This window comes from Megascapheus bottae, chromosome 6, assembly GCF_031878675.1.
Source record: "Megascapheus bottae isolate mThoBot1 chromosome 6, mThoBot2.hap1, whole genome shotgun sequence".
Taxonomy (NCBI): Eukaryota; Metazoa; Chordata; class Mammalia; order Rodentia; family Geomyidae; genus Megascapheus; species Megascapheus bottae.
The window spans coordinates 6,892,630-6,916,494 of record NC_143514.1 but is presented as its reverse complement, the minus strand read 5'-3'; the positions used below and the strand labels follow the sequence as shown (position 1 = coordinate 6,916,494).

Sequence of the window (23,865 nt, the reverse complement as noted above, 5' to 3'; positions counted from 1 at the left end):
TTCAAGCCCCAGTAATTGGGGAAAAAAGAAAAAGTCTTACAATCTTTCCTGCCCAGACTAGCTTCAAACTGTAATCTTGAAATCTCATCCTCCTGAGTAGCTAGGGTTACAGCTGTGAACCATTGGTACCTGGCTGTTTGGGGTTTGTTTGTTTGTTGTGGCTTTTATCCTTTTTTTTTGTATGTGTGTGTATGCTTGTGTGTTTGTGTTACTGATCTGTGTTTGGTAAAATTTACCCATTTAAAGTTTGTAACTTGGTGTTTTTTAACTACTATTACAATCACTTCTAGAATTTTATTTCTCCAGAATTTTATTTCCCTCAAGAAAGAAGTACTATACCTGGGCTGGGAGTTTGGCCTAGAGGTAGAGTGCAAGCATAACATTCACAAAGACATGGGTTCAATTTCTCAATACCACAGGACTGGCGAAAGGAGAAAAAAAGAAATCCTGTGTCCATTAACAGTCATCTGCCTGTAATCCAACATTGATCAACTTTTTGTCCTTATGGCTCTTGTATACTGACCATTTAGTAAAAATGGAATTAAAAATATGAAGTATTTTAATAACTACCATTTTTATTTAGCATAATGTTTTTATGGTCTATACAAGTCTTCATTCTTTCTTAATATTGGAAAACTCTATCCACTGACCACGTAATGGGCATTTAGTTTATTCCCAGTTTACAGCTATCATACAAAAATTCTACTATGAGTATTCGTAAACAATATCTGTGTGAGCATAAGCTTACATTTATCAGTTTAACATATAATAGCAGAGCCATTGGGTCATATGGAAAACGACCTTCAAACAGTTGAGGACCTGCCATTCTATCTTCTGAAGCCACTGTACCTATTACACTTCTCCCATCTGTGTCTGGGGCTATTAACTTCTCCTCATCTTCTACACTAGGCCTTGTGCCTGGCTTTCTGATGACAGCCATCCTAGCAAGTGTGAAGTGGCATCTTATTATGCCGAGAGTCTTTTATCTGGTATGCCTCCCTCAGAGACACAGGACTTCTCCTTCTTAAATACCTTCAGTAGATTTTTTTAACCAATTTCTTATTTTACTAAAATGTTTTTTAAACCTTAGATCATTTGGCTTTCTAGATTAAGCTTTTATTTTGATAGAAAAAGGAAATGGGACTTTAAAAGCTATATGGGCACAGTGGCTTACACCTATAATCCTAGCTACTCAGGAGGCTAAAATTTGAGGATTGCCATTCAAAACCAGCTCAGATAGGAAGGTCCTTGAGACTCTTATCCCTAACTAACCACCAAAAAACCCCAGAAATAGCGCTATGGCTCAAGTGGTAGAGTGCTAGTCTTGAGCAGTAAAGTTAAGGGGTGATGTCCAGGCCCTAAATTCAAACCCATCATACACACACATACACAGAGCTATATAGTCCTAGATAAGTCACCAAAATCAGTGACAAAGAAAAAATAGTTGACTATCACCAAAATTTAAAACATTTGTGATTCAAAGAGCACCATCAAGAAAATAAAAAGACAATAGAATGGGAGATAAAAATGTAAACATTGATCACTTGGCACTTTGGCTCATGCCTATAATCCTTGTTACTCAGAAGACTGAAATCTGAAGATAGCAGTTCAAATCCAGTCCAAGGAGAAAAGTCTGTGAGATATGATAATTATCTTCAATAAACCTCCAAAAAGCTGGAAGTGGAGCTATAGCTCAAATGGTAGAGTGCTACCAGCTTAAGTGAAAAAGCTCAAGGAGTGCAAGGACCGGGCTCAGGATCACATTTCAAGCTCCAGTACCAACACACACACACATACACATTAAACATTGATCCTGTATGAGACTTGTTTCTAGAATGTATTTTTAAAATTTTAAAAATACAAAAAATACCCAAAATGAATGGATAAATTATCTCTATGGTAGCTGACATAACCCTTCTGTACATCACCTTTATAATAAAATAAAAATGTTTTTAAATATAAAAATAAATCCCACAACTGACAAGAAAAAGAAATAAAAGAAAATTAAAAAAAACTATAACCAGAAAGATCTCAACAAACTTTTCCAAGATAGGTGTATAAATGATCTCTACACAGAAGAAAATTAGTTCAACATTGTTAACCATCAGGAGAATGGAATTAAATACTATAATAAGATGACCCTTCATAGTTCCTTGGACATTTATAATCAAACAGAATAAATATTAACAAGTATGCAGAGAAATCTGAAACTTATACACAGTTGGTGGGAATATAAAATAGTACAGATAATTTGTGTTAAGTGATCAAGCTTTGCCATATGACCCAATAGATCCACCCCTAGCACTATATCCAAGGGAAATGAAATCACATCCCCACTGTAATAGTCATAGCAACATTATTCATAATAGCCAAAAAGTCAATTAACTGATGCATACATAAATAAAATGTGGCATGTTCACATCATAGTTGGGACTGTTATAAGAATATGAGAGGCACACATACCTCTAACACTAGCACTTGGAAAGCTGAGGTAGGAGAACTTTAAGTTTGCTGCCAGCCTGAGCTGTCTGGTGAGACCCTCCTGTAAAAAAAGAATAAAGGATGTGCTAATGAGTTACATGGGTGACAAGTGCAAGAAATTAATTACATAAGGCCAAATATTGCATGGTAGTATTTATATGAAATGTGCAGCATAGGTATAACTATAATGACAGAATGTAGATCAGTATATTCTGAGGCTGAGGGAGGTTAAGAAATGACAACAAAAGGATGTAGTCCCTTTGTGGGTGATGAAAATATTCTAAGACTGGTTCTGGTAATGGTTGTATAAATCTTATAAACATACTAAAAACACTGGATTATGCACGCTAAATAAGTGAGTTGCTTTGGATGTGAATCATAACTAGGTAGCCAGTTAAACTGGTGTCTGAAATCAGGGCCTTGCTTGCTAGGTAGGCACTCTATCAATTGAGCCATGCCCTCAGCCCATTTTGCTTTTAATGTATTATGCAGATAGAATATTTTATCTGGAGCCTAGCCTTGGACCATGATCCTTCTGCACAGCTATAATTAGAGTCATGTACCACCACACTTGGCTCTTCAATATCTATCTGGTCTGTCTTTTGGTGAGTTGGTTTTGGGTTTCTTTTATGTTTTTTTTGTTTTTTGCCAGTCTTGGGCCTTGAACTCAGGGCCTGAGCACTGTTGGCTACCACTTGAGCCACAGCACCATTTCTGGCTTTTTTCTGTGTATGGTACCGAGGAATTGAACTTGTGTCTTCATGCATGCTAGGCAAGCACTCTACCACTAGGCCAAACTCCAGCCCCTTTTGGTGAATTTCTAATGTGGGGTGGTAAGTCTCCCTTCTTAGCTGGATGCAGAGCACAAGCCTGTAATTCTAGTGATTAGGGCGGCAGAGATTGAGGAAATCACAGTTTGAAGCCACTTTAAGCAGAAACATATTTTAAATATTTTTTCAGAATTCCATCTCAAACAGTGGCTAGGCTATGGTAGTACCCAACTGTTTTCTCAGTGACAAATAAGTTCTCAATCTAGGCAGTCCTGAATGTAAAACAAGACCATATCTTGTTTTGGGTTTTTGTTTTGTTTTGTTTTGTTTTTCTTAAACTTTATTTTTATTTTATTTATTTATTTATTTTTATTTTTTGCCAGTCCTGGGCTTGAGCTCAGGGCCTGAGCACTGTCCTTGGACTTTCTCAAGGCTAGAGCTCTACCACTTGAGCCTCAGCACCACTTCCGGCTTTTTTTTCTATATATGTGGTATCAAGGAATCAAACCCGGGTCTTCGTGCATGCTAGGCAAGCACTTTAACCACTAGGCCAAACTCCAGGCCTTTGTTTTGTTTTTGGTCCATCATGGGGCATGAATTCTGGACTTGGGCGCTGTCCCTGAGCTCAAGGCTAGCCCTCTAACACTTGAGCCACAGTGCCACTTCTTGTTTTCTAGTGGTTAATTGGAGATAAAAGTTTCACAGACTTTCATGGCTTTGAACTGTGATCCTCAGCTCTCAGCTTCCTGAGTAGCTAGGATTACAGGCATGAGCTGCCGGCACCCAGCTGTGAGACCCTGTCTTGAACACAAAAAGCACTGGTAGAATAACTCACTTGATAGAGTTGCTGCTTAACAAGTGCAAGGCCCTGAGTTTAAAATTCTGAATACTACAGGGGAGAAAAGAAAGTCTCTCTTCTAGCTGGTCCATCCTATGATCTTTAAAAAACAAACTTTATGAACCATCTTAGAATGTGCTGCTTGGTTCTTTGTCTATCCCTCTAGACTTTTAACTCAACCAGGGCAAGAACCTTGTTATTATTTAACTTTGTCTTCCAACCTCTTATGGAGTACACATTCATTTGACTGAATGGACTGATAAAAATCGATTACACAGCTTTAGAGACGATTAATTCTTTACAGAATTCAATCCTGATAGAAATACTTGATTCTCATGGGAGCATTTTGCTAACGGTTTGAGGTTTCAAGTTCTTCAGCTAAAGGTTAAATCAAATGAAATGTATGTGGTTCTTTGATGTAGCTTTACAAGTTCAGAGTGAAACAAATGTGAAGTGATTTGTTTCCTGTAATTGGTCACAAATTTACATAGAACCTCATAGATTCCTAGCCTTATCACCATTGACATTAGACTCCTTTCTAAATAATGTTAATGCTTTGGGTTTTATCAGGATGTATCCATTACCAAGAAGAAGACACTGAGTGAGTGGCAGTTTTATTTTAGTTGCATTAGATCATTTTAGTTGTGTTAGACAGATCATAATACCTAAGACTCCCCCTACCCTTCCTACTAGGCTGACAAATGTACAGTATGTGTTTTCCATTCCAAACTTTCTTTTCTGTCCTTTTTCATTTATACATGTTTGATACTGGACCTAGGTTTTGTTTTGGGTTTTTTTTTGCTGGTCATGGGGCTTGGACTTTGAGCTCTTCAGCTCAAGGCTACCTGCCCTGCCCCTTGACCTACAGTACCATTTCCCGTTTTCTAATGGTAAATTGGAGATAATATGCTCAAGGTTTTTATTGCCTGGGCTGAGTTTGAACCGAGATCCTCAGATCTCAGCCTCCTGATTAGCTAGGATTATAGGCATGAGCCACCACGCCCAGCTTGTACATAGTTTTTCACTGCTTCTAAAACTTTGAATTTCAGCTACTGCATTTTATGTATTTTTTAAAAAATTTAAAAATATCTGATTTTTTAACTTGGACAACACTAATTTTTTTAACTTTAAGCTACTTAATATTTGCATAAAATGTTCCAATGCCTTGCACTACTAAGTACTATAACTTGGAATTTTGACATGCAGTGATCAAGAAGTCATGACCTCCAGATGATTGATTTTATTGGTTTCCTGTTCTCATTCTCTGGAAATCTTTTGGTTTGTGTGCTTTTTGCTAGTTTTAATCTTTGTCATGTTTGCTGTACAGTTTTTACAAAGAAGCTGGTCATTGAGAAACTTGTAGCATATCATTTCCACTTGTTTTTATTTTAAATTTTGAAATAGAAAACTATTAAAGATATTCTCCAATGAATATAGTGGAAAAAATTGCTCTCCAAATTCTTGGAGGAGAAAACAACTAAGCCTCTAGAACTTAGAAGTGAGATCTAAATCATTATTGTAATTTGCATATACTTTCCCATGATATATAGTCACAAATTTTTATTGTACATCACTTATAGAAATAGCTTTAAATGCTATAACTCTGTTGTTTTATGAAGACAGACTATAAAAACTCAAATGTGCAAATAGGAGCTTTATAATCTGCTATGACTCAGTCTTGGAAACTTACTGCAACTGTTTTGCACTTCACTTTGCTATCACATGACTCACTTCAGTGGTTTAAACCCCCTGTCTAGTGGTGATCAAAGTTCATTTGGTTAGGGGTTTTTTTTGGTGTGCAGATGACTTTTTTCCACTTTGTTGTGGATTGATTGTCTTTCAAAATACCCAGTGCAGTCCTTCCTCTTATTCTTTTGAATCTCAGAACGCAATAGTTGTCTGTACAGAGTACCCTCCAATCACACATGGGGAAAAGATTTTTTAACTTGAAGTAATGCCAACTTTAACTTTCAATTATGAGTTGAATAATACTTCCAACTTTGAACTCTAAAGCATCATAAATATTACCCTTAAATGTTAAGATTGCAAAAGGGTACCTATTATGATTCTAAAATCATGTGTAAAACTGAACTCATCCTTTTCTGGTTAGTAGTATCCTGCAGTATCTGAATGAAAGCAACCACATGTAGACATGTTATCTCTGCCACTTGCCTGCATGATCAAATTTTCTCAGCACAGATTTTTTTCTGTTATTTACTAATAACCTATATTTGGAGGCTACAAAGGTCTAAATTGTGGACCCTGTTGGTTTCACAAAATAATTTCTGTGAACTTTCTTTTTTCTTTTTACAAAGGCAGTGTTTAGAAGGGTTACAATTACATAAGCCAGATGAAGAATATATTTCTTTTTGGACATTGTCACACCTGCCCTTACTCTAAGTTTTTCTCTCCCATCCCTGCACACAAGAGGTACAGTTCATTTATAGCCTGATTTCTGTCTACTGGGTGCCATTGCTGTATTCACTCACACTTTGTTCTCCATTTCTGTACCCTTACCCTTTGTGATTTTTTTGGTGTTTTTTTTTTCTATTGTTATAAAGATGATGTACAAAGGAGTTAGTTATATAAGTCAGGTGAGGAGTATATTTCTTTTTGGACAGTGTTACTCCTTATCTCCCTCTTTTCCAGTTTTTCTCTTCCATCCCCACCCATAAGTTGTAGAGTTTAACTTAGTGTCTAGTGAGTAACACTGCTACATTTGTTCACCCTTTGTCCCTCCATTTTTTTTTTTTTTTTTCCCCCAATCCTGGGGCTTTACTCAGGGCTTGAGCACTATCCTTGGGCATTCTCAAGACTAGCGCTCAACCACTTGAGACACTACCACTTGCAGCTTTTTCTATGTATGTGGAACCAAGGAATCAAACCCAGGGCTTCATGCATGCTAAGTAAGCACTCAGCATTAGGCCATGCTCCTGGCCCTGTTCCTCCATTTTTATGCCTACCCCCTTATGTGAATTTTCTCTTAAGGAAATGTAGTGGCTCAACTAGGAAAGTAGACTAATAATGGAACTCCTAACCTACTTACATGCCCTTAATGCTTATGGAGTTCTTCAGGGCTTCAGATGACTCACCCCGGCAGACTCTCCCTACTTTCAGATTTCAAAGACAATAGTTAAGTGAAATAGTTATAAAGGTTGCTAATACTATTTCTTAGATGATAATTTTTGCTATTATGCTGTTAGAAACGCTGCTGTTTCCTGTCAAAACCTACTTTCATCAGACTGGGAACATGGCAGTTTCCTGTTTTCTTATTAGCTTTATAACATTTTGTGCTTTATTCATGACTTACAATACATAATCATTTTCCCATCTGATTACCAAATGCTTTTTGAGTCAGTGTTGTTTGATGCCTGCAAAGGGCAAGGCTAAGATTTTTTGTTGTTGTTAACTTTCTAAGTTAGGAGGAGTATGTCAGATGGCTTGTGTATTACTTAAGTAAATTGTACATGTTTTTACTTTCTTTACTCTGTTTCTTAATGCATAACATGATGAAGCAGTCCACATCAGGTAAGATGCATGTACTTTATGAGGTTGTCATCTGTGTATTAAAATTCTCATCTGTGGGGCCAGGAGTTTGGCCTAGTGGTAGAGGGCTTGCCTAGCATGCACGAAGACCCAGGTTCAATTCCTTGGTACTTAGAAAAAGCCAGAAGTGGTGCTGAGGCTCAAGTGGTAGAGCTCTAACCTTGAAAAAATCCAAGGACAGTGCTCAGGCCCTGAGCTCAAGCCCAGGACTGGCAAAAAAAAAAAAAAAAAAAAAAAAATTCTCATCTGCCATATACTATCTCCACGGAATAAAAGGATTCTCGTAGCTACTATCTGAAATATCTGTTAATATTCCACTTTAATACGGGGGAAGACTGGCAGAACATTCTGGATCTTTGGGCTGTTGAGCTTGACCTTTATTGGAGGGCAGTCTAGCTGACTTTTCAGGAAAGAGTTCCTTTCTTTACTTAACAATTCCAGAGTCCTGGTATGTCTGTTCCCTTGGTGGACTCTCTTCTCTCCTCCTCCTCCTCCTCCTTTTCCTCCTTCTTCTTCTTCTTCTTCTTCTTCTTCTTCTTCTTCTTCTCTCTCTCTCTCTCTCTCTCTCTCTCTCCCTCCCTCCCTCCCTCCCTCCCTCTCCCTCTCCCTCTCCCTCTCCCTCTCCCTCTCCCTCTCCCTCTCCCTCTCCCTCTCCCTCTCCCTCTCCCTCTCCCTCTCCCTCTCCCTCTCCCTCTCCCTCTCCCTCTCCCTCTCCTTCTCTCTCTCTCTCTCTCTCTCTTTTACGCCAGATCTCTCTGTGTACTCTGAGCTAGCCTTGCATGCTGTGTTCTCCTACCTAGAGGCCTGAGTACTAGAATTGCAGGTTTGCCCCACCTTATATACCCAAGACCTTAATGAATCTCAAAAGTACTTCCAAAAAATGTAATTTTGAAAAGTAATTTAAAGCCAGGTGTTGGTGGCTCATGCCTGTAATCTCAGCTACTAAGGAGGCTGAGATCTGAAGATCTCAGTTCAAAGCCAGCCTGGGCACAAAAGTCCATGATACTCATATCTCCCAGAAAACCGGAAGTGGTGCTGTGGCTCAAGTGCCTTGAGCTGAAGAGCTCAGAGACAGCCCCTAAACCCAGAGTTCAAGCCCTACAACTGACCACCCCCCCCCAAAAAAAAACTAATTTAATTTCACTAGAAAACATACTTTTTATTACTAGCCTTTTCAATCAAAGAATTCTTGTTGCCTAGTGTCATGAAGAAGTTTTTGTAGTGTTTATCCAAAATTAAGAAGGACAATAGCCCCACCAGGAATACGTTAACTTGTTGATATATATTTTCCAGGAGAGAGCTGAGTGTAGTAGTGCTTGCTTATAATCTTAGTACACAAGGCTGAGGCAAAAAGATATCAAATATAAGGCGAGTCTCGAAAGCTACAATAGAGATACCCTGTCTCAAAATATGAGAAACAGAGGGGAATAACTATCATATTTTTATCCCTTTATTGACCCTAAAGACAGTTTGGCAAACACAAAAAACCATTGCCCAGAGCAGTTGCCCTTATTTCAAGATATGCATCATGAGCCTGGTTATGGCTCATGCCTGTAATCCTAGCTACTCTGCTGAGATCTGAGGATCAAGGTTCAAAGCCATCCTGGGCACAAAAGGGCCAGAGACTCTTATCTCCAATTAATCTCTAGGGACAAAAAAACAACTAGAAATAGGGCTTGGCTCAAGGGTAGGGCGGCAACCTTGAGCTGAAGAACTTAGGAACAACGCCCAGACCCTGGGGTCCGGCAGTAGTCTTGAGCTGAAGAGCTCAGGGACAGTGCCCTGGCCGAGTTCAAGCCTCGTGACCCACCAAAAAAAAAAAATATATGCATCATGAGTGTTCAGCTTTTTGAACATTCACACCTAAGCCAACATCTATCTGTACATAGAGGAAAAGACTTTAGTTTCTGGTATTAACCTTCAGATGTTGGAGTTGGCTGAAAGATGGCATCATTTGTCTATATCAAACTTACGCACAGGGCACGTTCTTATCCTTCATAAGGACTTGGGCCTGAATAGTATGACTTCCATTTCCATTTCAACCAAATCAACTTCTTACTGATTCAGTGCTATTTGGTTTGGACTGAGAATCTACCCCAGTGATTCTCTGCACTCCTTTGTTGGTACTAGGGATCAAACCCAAGGCCTTGGCATGGCAGGCAAACCACTAAGCTCTGCTTCTAGCCATCCCTCCCCACCACACCCCCATCCCACCATGATACTCAAACTTGAGTGTATACCAGAGTTTCCCCAAGATTCTGTGGAATGCCTGTGGACATACAGGTTTTAAGGACTCTTATTCTCCGGTACCCTTGGTTCTCATGCAGATGATCAGTGGATTATATTTAACTATGTAGGAATCTAAGTTGATTACCCATTGAACTAGGAAAGTCATTTGTTTATTTGGAGGAAATAGGGATTGGGAAGATTGGTTGTCTGCTTTTCAATATAGTTAGCTCTGAGAAGTCTGCTAGTAGGGATCAGCAGAAGAGCAAGTTAAATCCTAGCAGCCAACACCACTGAATGTGCTAGTATGCCCCTCCAGTGGATGGCCATCAGAACACCATGCAGCCCCATCAAACCAGACCTCTGCCCAAATGCCCAACTCCCAGCCCCATAACTCCTCCTTGCAACTCATGTGCGCTAAGTGCAGGGGTAGCTAAGGGATTATTTTGTTTTTACCAGATAGTCCTTTACCTTTGCTTTGCTCTTCCTTCCAACAAAAAAAATGCCTTTTCTTTTGTTGTATTATCGGCCCTCACAGAAGCATTAGGTATCTGTTTGAGTGGTTACTCGTCCATAATTCAACCTATTGTTACTTACCTATAATTAATCTGAAAAAAGACTGCAGTGTTTTATTGTAATAAATTCTGTTAGAGCAAAGAAAAGCCAGAGCCTTCCAAACACTTGGGAAGTTGTGGTTCTTCTGCCCTATCCCTCCTTTGTAACAGCCCGGAAGAAGGAACAAAAGGGAAAGGAAGAGATTAACTGCCTTCATTTAACACTCGGAGCTGTAAATCACGTGCTGCAATGTGGTGGTAGGACATTGCATCAGACGCAGCAGTTGTAATAATGCGGTGGCACTGCTCTGCGCCTTTTTCCTGAAGTCTCAGCTCCAAGTTTAGAGCCCTTCTGTTTTTCCTAGCATAAAGCCACTTGAATTTCATTGTAGCTTCACTGAGGTGTTGTTTTCTTGGTCTTGGTCAGGAGAATTTCTCTGTAGGCGGTGTAGGTGAGCCTTGGGATCCTTGGTTTCCTATTGTTATGTGCAAGTAGGGAAGCACTAAAGTTTCTCCACACCTTCCTGGAAGTCTGGCAGGAAAGCTGGGAGTCTTATGTCAAGGCTGTAATGTCCTTACTCTCAGAACCGTTAGTTTTGAAAGTGTTTGTAATATTTCCTGAGTATTTCACATTGCCTCTCTCTTAAGATTTGAAAGATAGTGGCTATGAGTTTCTCCTGAGAAACAGAGATGGGGTGGCTGGTAAGGAGGGAGGGTAGGAGACAGGGAGTCCCGCCAATGCTCTTTACTAGTCAGAGTATTTGGTAGCTATTTAGTCTCTAGTTTTAGCTTGCTTTATTATAGAAGAAAATTACTGGTACAGAAGAGAAACAAACAAGTGAAATACTACAGAAATTCAACTTTATATTTGAAACATTAAAAATGTGTTAAGGACAAAACTGATGTCTTAATGGTTGGAAGTGGTCTTGGAATTCCTGCCCCCTCAAAATACATCTGAAATATTTTTATTGAACTAGAAGATTTCTGTGATTTACTTAGAATTAATCCAGGGGTAGTAAGATTGTCTGGCATTATTTATTGAAATGTAGTGATGAGTACATAGAGTTCATTGAATTATCTTTAGTAGCCACATGCTGGTGGATCGTACTTGTAATCCTAGCTACACAGGAGGCTAAGATCTGAGGATCATGATTTAAAGCCAGCCTGGGACAGAAAAGTCTATGAGATCTTATCTACAGTTACCCATTAAAAAACCAGAAAAGGTAGAGTGCTAGCCTTGAGCACAAAAGCTCAGAGACAACAACAACACACACACAGACACATATACCTATACACATGTATGTATGTATATATAAGCCTATATATATTATGTATTTATATATCTAGTATAACATAGGCTTAGTTTGAAGCTAAACTCTGTTATTAACTATACAACGTTAATAAGTTCTTCTACCTGTCTTTTTTTTTTGGCCAGTACTGGGCTTGAGCTCAGGGCCTGAGCACTGTCCTTGGGCTTTCCTCAAGTCTAGAATTCTACCCTAAGCCACTTCACTCCTTTTGGCTTTTTCTATGTATGTGGTACCGAGGAATTGAACCTGAGTCTTCGTGCATGCTAGGCAGGCACTCTACCACTAGGCCAAACTTCTGGCCTTACCTCAGTCTTTATTTTCTAATCTGTAGCGTGAAAATAATAAAACCAACCACTATTGGTTGGCTTTATGTTGATTCCACATAGAGTGAAAATAATAAAACCAGCCGCATAAGACTTTTGTGATTAAGTTGTGTGCACATCACATAACACACAGAAGGTACTTGAAAATACATAATGATTATATCTGTAAGCAGAAAAAAAATCAAGTTGTCTTAAAAGACCTCTCACGTGAAACATTAGTTTTCTTTGGGTATGCATGTCTCCTGTATTTGCATGTACTAACTTGAACTTTGTTTTAATAGCTCAGGTGCCTAAAAGGCCAGAGGAGCTTCTCAGGCCAACCTCATTTTGATGGAATTCACATCGTCAACCATTTGCTCGGAGATGAAGACTCATTCCATTCCTCTGATGAAGATTTTATAGAAAATTCCATACAGGAAAGTGCCATTGCTTTTCCTTTGCATGGAATGTCTGACCCAATGTCTTTGGACCCCACTGTGGCAGATGGTAGTGAGAGTGAAACAGAAGACAGTGTGCTAGAAACACAAGAGACTGAGAGAGTGGTCCGGAAGGACCGAGCCCCACACAGAGAATCGTATTCAACCACCGTCTGACCTTCACTGTGACCTCCACTGGATTCTCCTGGGAATGGGTTACCATATGATTAGAGAGTTGGGAACATAGCTATTTCATATGTACATATACATATATATTTTATGATCTTATCTGCCTTTTATCTTTGCCAAACTTTCACCACTGATTTTCCATTGCCATAAAGTAGACTGGGACATGGTTAATGGGTAAAATAAGGCTCTAACAGTATTACTGATTATTAATGTTTCTTGTTTAGGAAATAAGACTATAACTCAATGTGGGGACCAATTTGAAGTTACAAAACTATGAAAAACTGAGTTTTCTGTAGACAAAACTGCTCTTGTGCAATATTTTTTGCTCAGTAAACAAATTGTGTATTTATGTTTATTTGTTTTCAAGATGGCTCTCTAGACATTTGACCAAGACATATATCTGATTTACAATGTGTTATTTTGGAGTTTTATTTTCCACTAGTGGACCACTAGTGAACTTTAATGGGTCACTAAAAGTTCTCAAACACACAGCATCTTTTCTTTATAATTTTATAAACACAGCTAATTGTTACCTGTTTTGAGTTTTAATATTTGTTTTACTTTCTAACTTTAATGTGTGTATGATACTTCCATGTATTGGTTACTGTTCAGGTAATAGGTTAACTACAAATATATTATTTGTATATATTTATAAGTCTGTACTACCCAAACATTGGATATGATTTTATATAAAGAATATACATGTTGCAAGATGACTGCTTTTAACCTCCTAACAGGACTTCTGTAAATAATAGTTTGAAGGAAATAAAATCAGACACTAATATTTTAATAGCTTTAGTATTTTGCTTAGCATACAACAGTAGCAGATTCACCACTAATGGCTGTTCAAAAACACTGTCAGTGAAATCTTTATGTGTATGTAATTTAGGCAGTGGACCATGGGTCAAGATGCAAAACAATTATGTCTACAATAACCTGTGATTATTATCTTCAAATTCTCCTTTCCTATTGATTCTTATTGTTATATCATTTCCATTGCCCCTCCCCCAAAACTTGAATGCCTATCATTAGTAAATAGTATGAAAATCTCAAATTATATTTCCCCATGGAAAGGCCACAGAAATGTGCTGACTAGACTTTCTGCTGTCATTCTCAGTGGCAGCCTGGGTAAAAATAGCCATAGAGAATAAAAGGAATGTAGAATTCAGTATATATGCAAGTACAGTTATGTATGCAAGTGCAGTTTTGCACAGTCTTGCAAACAGAAAAGAGAAAAAAACGATGAACTGAAGTAGAAGAGACCAAAGTAGTTTTCTGTTTAAAACCAGACATAAGGCCTTATGCTATATTGTAAAAGGCTTTCATATCTATTTGCCTGAGAAATGAAATTGAAAACGTACTTTCTATGTTTTTAGCACCCGGTTAAATTGTAGTAATTAAATAATTTACCTGTGGTCATAAGCTAGCAGTTAGAGCCAAGGTACTAATCCAGACCTCTTAGACACCAGAACTTTCACAGTGGTCTACCTAATGAATATCTTGATTCCCTTCTTTGAATGGTTTGAGTACATCTGGTTCAAATCTTTTCCTGGATATATATGGAGACAAAAATGTATGCATATCAGCATACTCGGGCCTTCTACAGTTGAGCAAGTGTAGAACTCTTCCTGGAAGTGACAGTCCCCTTGGAATCTGAGTGCTGGGGATTCTTCTTTTGAATTCTGTACTGTTAGCCAAAATGATCATGGACCAGTGAAATGAGACAACGCATGGCCCCGTTACTTCTGTCAGCGCCCGCATCAGAATGTCTGAGTGAGACTAGGGCTGTATGTAATTCAATGGTTGCTGTATGTAATTCAATGGTTGAGTGCTTGCCTAGCATCTCTGAGGTCCTGGCTTTGATGCCCAGCACCACCAAAAATTTTAAAAATGTAATCAGCAAACCACAGCTTACAAGTTAGCTTCAGTCAACTGACTGGTTTTATTTTTCTGAAAGTTGAGGAATTCAAGAGAATAATTTAGTCACTTGAAAATAATACAAAATTCATATTTTAGTCTTAAGTTTTTTACTGGAATACTTAATGCCTATCATATAGTTGGCTGGTTTTTGTACTATCTATAATTGGCACAGTTGAGTTGTTAGAGTAGAGACCACAAGGTTTACATAGCTAAATACTTGTTACCTGGCCATTACAGGCAACGCTTGATGTAGATACTTCAAATATCAAGTTTATTTCTTTACTTTGGCTTGATAGAAGATCAAGCCATAGGCTTTTGTTGTTGAGCTGATGATTTATAAGTGTAAGATTTCCTGGTGGCCTTATACCCCAGAACTATTCCAAATGGCAAGTGTTGCAGCTGTTTTTATATGATAAAGTCTTTGATTTCATAGAAAACTTTGGAAGGATATCTATGTGTACCTCTGGAGGAGGAAAAAAAAATCCAGAATCCTCTTTAAAACATGCATCATTGATCTTTAGAGTATGTTTTGTTGAGTAAACGCTATAATTTAACTATAAAATAGCATTGTTGTAGACTCAATTTGAATTCCAAAAATTCTAAGTTTTAAGGATATTCTTTTTTGGTTTTTTTGTGCCTGTCCTGAGGCTTGAAATCAAGGGGGCCTGGGCGCTATCTGGCCCTGAGCTTTTTTTTTTTTTTTTGCCAGTCCTGGGCTTGGGCTCAGGGTTTGAGCACTGTCCTTGGACTTTCTCAAGGCTAGCATTCTACCACTTGAGCCTCAGCACCACTTCCAGCTTTTTGTTATGTATGAGGGGTACCGAGGAATCGAACCTGGGTCTTCGTGCATGCTAGGCAAGCACGCTACCACTAGGCCAAACTCCTGGCTCCCCTTTTCTTTTTTTTTTTTTTTGCCAGTCCTGGGCTTAAGCTCAGGGCCTGAACACTGTCCTTGGACTTTTCTCAAGGCTAGAGCTCTACCACTTGAGCCTCAGCACCACTTCCGGCTTTTTTCTATGTATGTGGTACCAAGGAATCGAACCCGGGTCTTCATGCATGCTAGGCAAGCACTTTAACCACTAGGCCAAACTCCCGGCCCGTCCCTGAGCTTCTTTTGCTCAAGGCTAGCTAGCACTCTACCACTTGAGCCACAGTTCAAGTTTGGGTTTTGTTTTTTAGTTTGGTGGAGATCAGTGTCTCAGACTTTCCTGCCCAGGCTGGCTTTGAACTATGATACTCAGATCTCAGCCTCTTGAGTAGTAGGATTACAGGCGTGAGCTACCTGCGAATGACTGAAGGATATTCTGAAGAGGAGCTGGGGGTATAGCTCAGTGGTAGAAAATTTGCCTAGCAAGTGCAAACTCCTGGATCTGATCCAAAACACCACACATGATAAACGATCTGATTGGAGAATTTCCTATATACTCTCTCTGACTAGGAATTAAGTGTTTTAAACTAACCATGGTGAGTAAATCTTAATTTATTGATGCTCTTGTAATTTATACAATGAAAAACTAGAAACAACATTCTTTGATTCAAGCCAAGTATGCCTACAATCATAGCTACTCAGGAGGCTGAGGCAGGAAAAACACTTGAGTACAGGAATTCAAGACCAACTTAGGTAACACAGGCTTTTAATAAATGTATTCGGGTACATCTTAGTTAGCTTTAAAATCTTTTTTGCCTTTAGGATGCAATGGAATACTATGCCCTGATAACTCCATTTTGTTCACTAACGGAAGTGCAATGTAAGAATTCGAGCTGGAGGCTGGAGACTCACACCTGTGATCCCAGCTATGGAGATCAAGAGACTTAAGATCTAAGGATCATGGTTCCAATCCAGCTAGGGTAGGAAAATCCATGAGACTCTTTATCTCCAATTAACCACCAGAAATCTACAGATGGAGATGAGGCCAAAGTGGTAGAGTGCTAGCTTAAGCAGAAAAGCTTAGGGACAGCTCCCAGGCCTAAGTTCAAGCCCCTCAACACCAAAAAAAAAAAAAAAAAAAAAAAAAATGGAATTTGAGACATTGATTATGTTCTATCGGTAGATTTTAATTAATCTCGAATATTGTGTCATTTAAATGTTACATTAAGGAGAGAAAGTAAGTGAAGTGACAGTGGAGAAGCTTGCTTCTTTGGAATAGTTCTCCGAGGAGTTATCACTCTCCTGCTCTGGTATGCTGAAAGTGGAGGCGTCGGTGATCTCAGCACAGTGCAGATTACATTGAAATAATGAAACAAAGGGACCTTAAGACCTAGAAAGAACTTGAATTTAAGAAAATGTTTTTTTCCTTGGGCCTGGAGTTTGGCCTAATGGTAGAGTGCTTACCTAGCATGCATGAAGACCTGGGTTCAATTTCTCAGTACCACATACATTAAAAAAAAAAAAAAAAAAAAGCCAGAAATGATGCTGTGGCTCAAGTAGTAGAGCCCTAGCCTTGGGAAAGTCCAAGGACAGTGCTCAGGCCCTGAGCTCAAGCCCCAAGACTGGCCCCCCCAAAAAAAATTCTTAGGAAAAGAGGTTAAAGAAGTAAATTCATACACATACTTACTCCAGGGGTTTTTGTTGTTTTTTGCTAGTAAAGACATCAAGGTGTAAACCATTATTCTGAAAGAAACTTTTTTCAGCTCAGCACGTGATATAGGGTATTATTCCCCAGCTAGTGCCTTTGTTGGAAAAGAATGAAGTGTATTATTCTTGATACCATAAAGAATCATTTGGATCTTCATTGCCATTTACATAATGCGTTGTTGTCAGATGTAAAGAAAGTACCTTGAGTTATGTGTTGGTAAAAAAAATTTTTTTTATGACCAGCTTGATTATTGTATAGTTGTTGACATTGACAGCTAACATTCTGTGAATTTGGTGGTTTACTTATTAAGACAGAGTTGTAGCTTGAAAGTTGTTACTGCTCTATCTTAACAAAACTTGTAAGTTTTAAAAATTCACTAATTTTACTGAAATTAAAGTCTCTAGTTAAAAGTAGAGTGGATCAGCTGAGCACTTGTGGCTCAAGCTGTAATCCTAGCTACTTAGAAAGCTAAGATGTGAGGATTGCGGTTCAAAGCCAGCCCGGGCACAAAACTCTGAGACTTATCTCCAGTTAACCGCCAGAAAACCGGAAGTGGTGCTGTGGCTCAAGTGGTAGAGTGGTAGCCTTGAGCTGAAGAGCTCAGGGACAGTGCCCAAGCCCAGAGTTCAAGCCCCATGACTGACAAAAAAAAAAAAAAATAGAGCAGATCCTACTTAGAATCTGTGTTTCTGTATCACATCCTTTCTTTAAACTCCAAAGAAGAGATGACAGGATACTTGATGTATACTACAGAGATGCGGGGTTATAATGTATTTAATTTTACTATTGTAATTTTTTTTACTATAACATTGTATGGTAACCTGAAAATGTTTACTCGTGCCTTTACTTTAAACAATTAAAAGTTCTCCATTTTATAAGAATTTGTTTCTTTAAACTATTCAACTTACAAAGAGGAAGGACACCAAACACTGTTGAGTAATACCTAGCCTAATAGAAGATTGGTGTTGCTGAGGTTTGTGCTTTATAAGCAGGAACTACTTCTACCTGGTCTTCAGCCATCTGCTGCAGGATTGGCATCTGGTGTCTCATTTTCAATTTCATAAAATCCAAGTGTCTAGACTCTTTTGCCTTCCAGCACATGGTTATTCTTTTTTACTTTAATAACTAGTGACAGCTAGAAGTTCATGCTTCTGATCCTAACTACTGAGAAGGCTAAAGTCTGAGGATCTTGGTTTGAATCCAGCCTGGCAGAAGAGTCTATTTAGACTTCACCACCAGGGCTAGGTGCTGGTGGCTCTCAGGAGGCTGAGACCTGAGATCACAAGCAGTTCAAAACCAGTCCTAGAAGGAAAGTCCATGAGATTTATCTCCAATTAACTACCAGAAAACTGGAACCAGTGCTGCAGCTCAAAGTGGCAGTGCACTGTCCTTGAGCTTTCTCAAGGACAACACCCAGGTCCTGAGTTCAAGCACTACAATGGATAAAAAAAATAGCCACCAAAAAAAACAAAAGAAAAATGGAAGAAGGCCTGTGGCTCAAGTGGTGAAGCACTAGCCTGTGCAAAGAAAAGGTCAGGGACCGTGTCCAGGCCCTAAAAATAGTGGCAATAATTTCACTTTGTAGTTTAGGTTATCAATTCAGTAAATACATTCAGATATATTATTTGAGTTAGCAAGCACATAAAGTTAATAAGAAGTTACACTTTCTGCAACTTTATCACAATTCATTTAGTATATAGAGCATAACAAGTCTGAACAAATGAATGAGAAAATGAAATGCAAAATACACAGAAAAGATTATTAATTATAAAAAAACTAAGTTTTGATACATGAGTCGGTGTGGATAAGCCTTGAAAAACATGCTAATATAGAATCGGACAACAACCCACACAAGGTCATAGAATACATAACTTCTTATAAACAGAGCAGGCATTTACTAGGGGAGATATATATATATATATATATATATATATATATATATATATATATATATGGTGGATACAAAGCTGTTGCTTAAAATGCTGAAATTTAAGAGCTGGGCATGGTGGTTTTACACACACAATCACAGCACTCTGGCATGAAACCCTGTCTCAAAAACTTGGGAAGTGCTCAGCCCTGGTGAGTCACACCTGCAGTCCTAGCTACTGAGGAGGCTGAGATGTGAGGGTCACAGTTCAAAGCCAGCCCAAGCACAGAGGGCACTCAAGCCGTGAAAGTCTTGTCTCCAATTAACTACTAAGACTGGAAGTGATGCTGTAGCTCAAGTGGTAGAGAGGTAGCCTTGAGTCGAAGAGTTCAGGGACGGCACCCAGACCCAGAATTCAAGCCCCAAGACTGACCAAAAATAAAAAAAACAATTTGGGGGGACCAGGAGCGTAGCCTAGTGGTAGAGTGCTTACCTAGCATGCATGAAGCCCTGGGTTCGATTCCTCAGTACTCAGAAAAAGCCAGAGGTAGTGATGTGGCTTAAGTGGCAGAACACTAGCCTTGAGCAAAAAGTGTCCAAGGACAGTGTCCAGGCCCTGAGTTCAAGCCCCAGGACGACCAAGGAAAAAAAAATAACTTGGGCAATAAAGGCTATACTAAATATACTTCATACCAACAATTTGCACCCTTGAAAAGGTCTGGGGCCTGGAGTTTGGCCTAGTGGTAGAATGCTTGCCTAGCATGCACGAAGCCCTGGGTTCAATTCCCCGGAACCACATACACAGAAAAAGCCAGAAGTGGGACAGCTCAAGTGGCAGAATGCTAGCCTGAGCAAAAAAACCTATCCAAGGACAGTGCCTAGGCCCTGAGTTCAAGCCCCAGAACTGGCAAAAAGGAAAAAAAAAAAAAAGACTTAAAAATAGGCATATTAAGAATTAAGTGAAAGAATGTAAATTAAAGCTTTTCAAATAAAGATATTTAGAGGGAAAATCTAAAACCCGAATTGCTACAAGGTATCCAGACACAGAATTTTATCACTAAACAGAGACCCTAGGGCTTTGTGTTGATGAGACGTGGACAGACCAGCTCTTGTTGGCCTGACTCAGCTAGGGCCTCCCTGCCCTCTTTCCTCAGACTCCACCAGGCTGGCTTTCTGCCTCCTGTAACTGCTCAACCATCACCTGCAAGGAAGCCCCCCACCCTTCCCATTTCTCAATACGAATTATTGCCTAAAGGCCTTCACTTTCTAGGTCTCCATCATTGGAGATGCAAGAGCATTTTTACTAGAGAAAAGGAACGTTCTCTTGTTGGCTTTAAAGCTGCTTCTCTGATTTTTTTTTTAAAGGAAGTGCACACTATACACATGAGAGCATCCAAGGCTGCGATGCCATGACGGTTGAGGTGCACCTGGACCTTCTAACTGCTCCTGCCTCTGCTCTGGGCCTGGGACCCCATCTCCCCCCCCCCCCACACACACACTCTCCTCAAGGGCTCTTCCTCTCCAGCACAGGCTGCTCAGTCTCTGTGCCCACTCTGCCTTTCCCAGCCTGTCTGGTGCTTGCTTATGTCTCCCCTCAAGGCACAGCTGTGTGTGGACAAGGTGTGGACAAGGCTGGATCTGCGTCCTGTGCTTGTGGGGGGGGGGCGCTGGCAGTGTCTGCTCCCCCTCTGCCTCCAGGTTACTTCTGTTGTGTATATCAGAATGTCAAAGGCGTCTGCCTTTGTGGTGGCTTCATTGGCAGGCACGGGATTGGGCCAACCACCACACTCCATTTACAAAGAGAAGTTTACATTTTCAAGTGCCTAAATAAGGACCCATCTCTATAGCCTCTTTAAGAACAGATAAACTTTACTACTCAGTCTAAATGAGTTTGGCCCACAGTCCTCTTCAGCTGATCTCCTGTCAAAATCTCCAGAGCTATGGCCAGCTGAAGAGGGAGAAAAGCAGCAGGAAGCTGGGACATTAAGCATAAATATACAAAGAAACAACTCTTTGTTAATTTAAAAGCAGATCCCCACTCTTGTCTTCTGTGGCAAGCCACCTCTCACTTGGGCTTTTCTGAACAATGTCCCTGGCGGGAAGCTTCCAGATGCTGGGCTGGGATTTGAGTGGTCACAGGCAGTGGGGTGTGGGCAGGCACACTGTTTGGCCTGGCCCACAGCCCCTGAATGCTCTGTAGCTATTTTAAACACATTCCACAACCTTTCATTTGCTTCACTAATTCCTCTAAAATAGAATTGTTTATTTGTGGGGCAAAATTGGAGAAGCGTCTTGCTCCTCACCAAACTGCTCTTTGGTGAGACAAGACAATAGGAAGTCAAAAGGGCCTGGCCCACTGGATGCCAGTGGCTCACGCCTGTAATCCTAGCTACTCAGGAGGTGGGATCTGAGGATTGTAGTTCAAAACCAGCCCTGGCACAAAGGTCTATGAGACTCTTATCTCCCATCAGAAGACCAGAAGTGGCGCTGTGGCTTAAGTGGTAAAATGCTAGCCTTGAGATGAAGAGCTTAAGAACAGCGCCCAGGCCCATGACGAAGAAGGAAGAGGAGGAGAACGAGAAGGAGATGAAGAAGAAAAAGAGCCTGGCCTGGCCTATAGTGAGTGCATGGTCACTGTCCACTACCAGAGAGAGAGAGAGAGTGGGGGGGGGAGGGAGGGAGGGAGGGAGAGAGGGAAAATATTTCCATAAATATCGGTTTTGAGCCAGGCACCTGTGGCTCACACCTGTGATACTATCTACTCAGGAGGTTGAGATCTGAGGATCATGGTTCAAAATTAGCCCTGGCACAAAAGTCTGTGAGACTCTTATCTCAGAAGTGGTGTGGTGGCTCAAGGGGTGGGGCAGTAGCCTTGAGCTAAAAAGCTCAGGAACAGCACCAAGACCCAAAGTTCAAGTCCCATGACTAACATTCACCCCCACACACAAAAAAATAGGGGGGAGGGAGGTTTTGGGTGCTGAAACTCATGCATGCTAAACACACAGCCTCTATTACCTCCAACCTTCCACATGAATGTATGGTTTGCAGTAACAACATGACATAATAGCCTTTTTTTTTGCCAGTCCTGGGGCTTGAACTCAGGGCCTCAGCACTATCTTTGGGCTTTCCTCAAGGCTAGAGCTCTACCACTGGAACCACAGCACCACTTCCAGCTTTTTTCTATGTATGTGGTACTGAGGAATTGGACCCATGGCTTCAATGCATGCAAGACAAGCTTTGAGAAAGCTCAAGAACAGTGCCCAGGCCCTAAGCTCAAGCCCCAGGACTAGAGTGCACTCACACACAGGCACACACGCGCACACATGCACATAGGCACACACACACACACATGTTTACACACACAGTCTCCTGGGGACTTCCTACCCAGGCTGGCTCTGAACTTCCATCCTCAGATTTCAGCCTCCTGAATCTCCTGAGAAGCTAGCATTACCGATGTGAGCCACAGGCACCCACATTCTGAAGCTCTTTTTTGTCCAAAGCTAGCGCTTTACTACTTGAGCCTCAAGCTCCATTTTTGTTTTGTTGTTGTTGTTGGCTAATTAAAGGTAAGAGTCCTACCTGGAACTAAGAGTCTTGTGGAGTTTTCTGCCTGGGCTGAATTTGAAGTGCAATCTTCAGATCTCAGCCTCCTGAAAAGCTAAAATTACAGGTGTGAGCCACTGGCACCTGGTCCATATTTATTATTTATAGGAGCATCCTGAAATCAGCAGAAATGAGAAAATGGTAGAATGAACTTCTAAGTCCTTGCTGGAGGAGCAAGGATGTAAATGAATGTAAATGGGGATGTAAATGAAACAAGTTTGGCCCCTGGATTTACTGTTGAAGCTGAGTAATAGGCACATTTTTTCTATTCTCTCAGAGCCTGGTTTATACATATATGTGCATAGATGGATATCTTTCATATTTTCCCTCCAAACACAAACCTTAGTAAGAACTTATGAAGGAGAATAAAGCAAAGAAGGTTGTTTGAGATTCCTTGTGAATTCCAAGCTCTGATTTTAGGGCAGAGTTTACAAAAGTTCATTCTACAGACATCGTGCTGTCTAGCAGTTCCTGAGATACATTTTATCCTGTTGTCAAGGATTTCCTGAATCAGGACTTTTCAGCTGCTTGGTACCTGGAGTTAAGTGGGAGCTTTACTATCTAATCCACTGAGACCTCCACTTCAGAGAGTAGCTATGTAACCTCAAGCAGTTTCTTCTCTAAGCCCTGTGTCCTCAAGAATAATAACAGCAAGCCTATTTCATCAAGTTACTGCAGTCAATGAGGTAACATAGAAATAGTCAATAACCAACAAAAATGCATTATTAGTTTGATTGACAAACTTCAGGCCTGGTTTTTCAGGTTTGTATACCAACGGAGTAAGATTTTAGATATAACTTATTATACACCAACTTTATGCTTTTTGTTAATCCTCCCTCAAAGCTGGGAATCAAACCCATACTTCATGCATGCCAGGCAAGGGCTTTAGTACTAAGCTACATTATACTATTTATTGCTTTGGGCTTTTTCAGCCTTTGAGTCTGTTGGCAGGAATTGGCTATGGGGCCAATTGTACAAGTTTATTAAAGATACATTATCCTGATATCCTGTATTAATTAAGTCTTTAAGAACCAGAGCAGGGTCAGGAGCATGGCCCAATGGTAGAGTGCATGCCTAACATGGCTGAAGCTCTGGTTCCATTCCTTGGTACCACATGTACAGAAAAAGCCAGAAATGGTGGTGTGGCTCAAGTGGTAGAGGGCTAGCCTTGAGCATAAAAAGCTCAGGGACAGTGCTCAGACCCCACGTTCAAGCCCCAGGATTAGCAAAAAAGGAGGAGGAGGAG

The 23,865-nt window shown here is 40.1% G+C and overlaps 1 protein-coding gene across 1 annotated transcript in view; it reads left to right on the top strand.

The window, feature by feature from the left end:
* Evi5 (ecotropic viral integration site 5) overlaps window positions 1–14,451 on the top strand; it is a 131,776-nt gene extending 117,325 nt beyond the window's left edge. Inside the window, exon 20 of the mRNA XM_090334201.1 lies at window positions 12,330–14,451. Within this exon, the coding sequence (XP_090190327.1) occupies window positions 12,330–12,641 (312 nt within the window). The 3' untranslated portion in view covers window positions 12,642–14,451. The remainder of the gene's footprint in view (window positions 1–12,329) is intronic.
* Window positions 14,452–23,865: the final 9,414 nt, after the last annotated feature.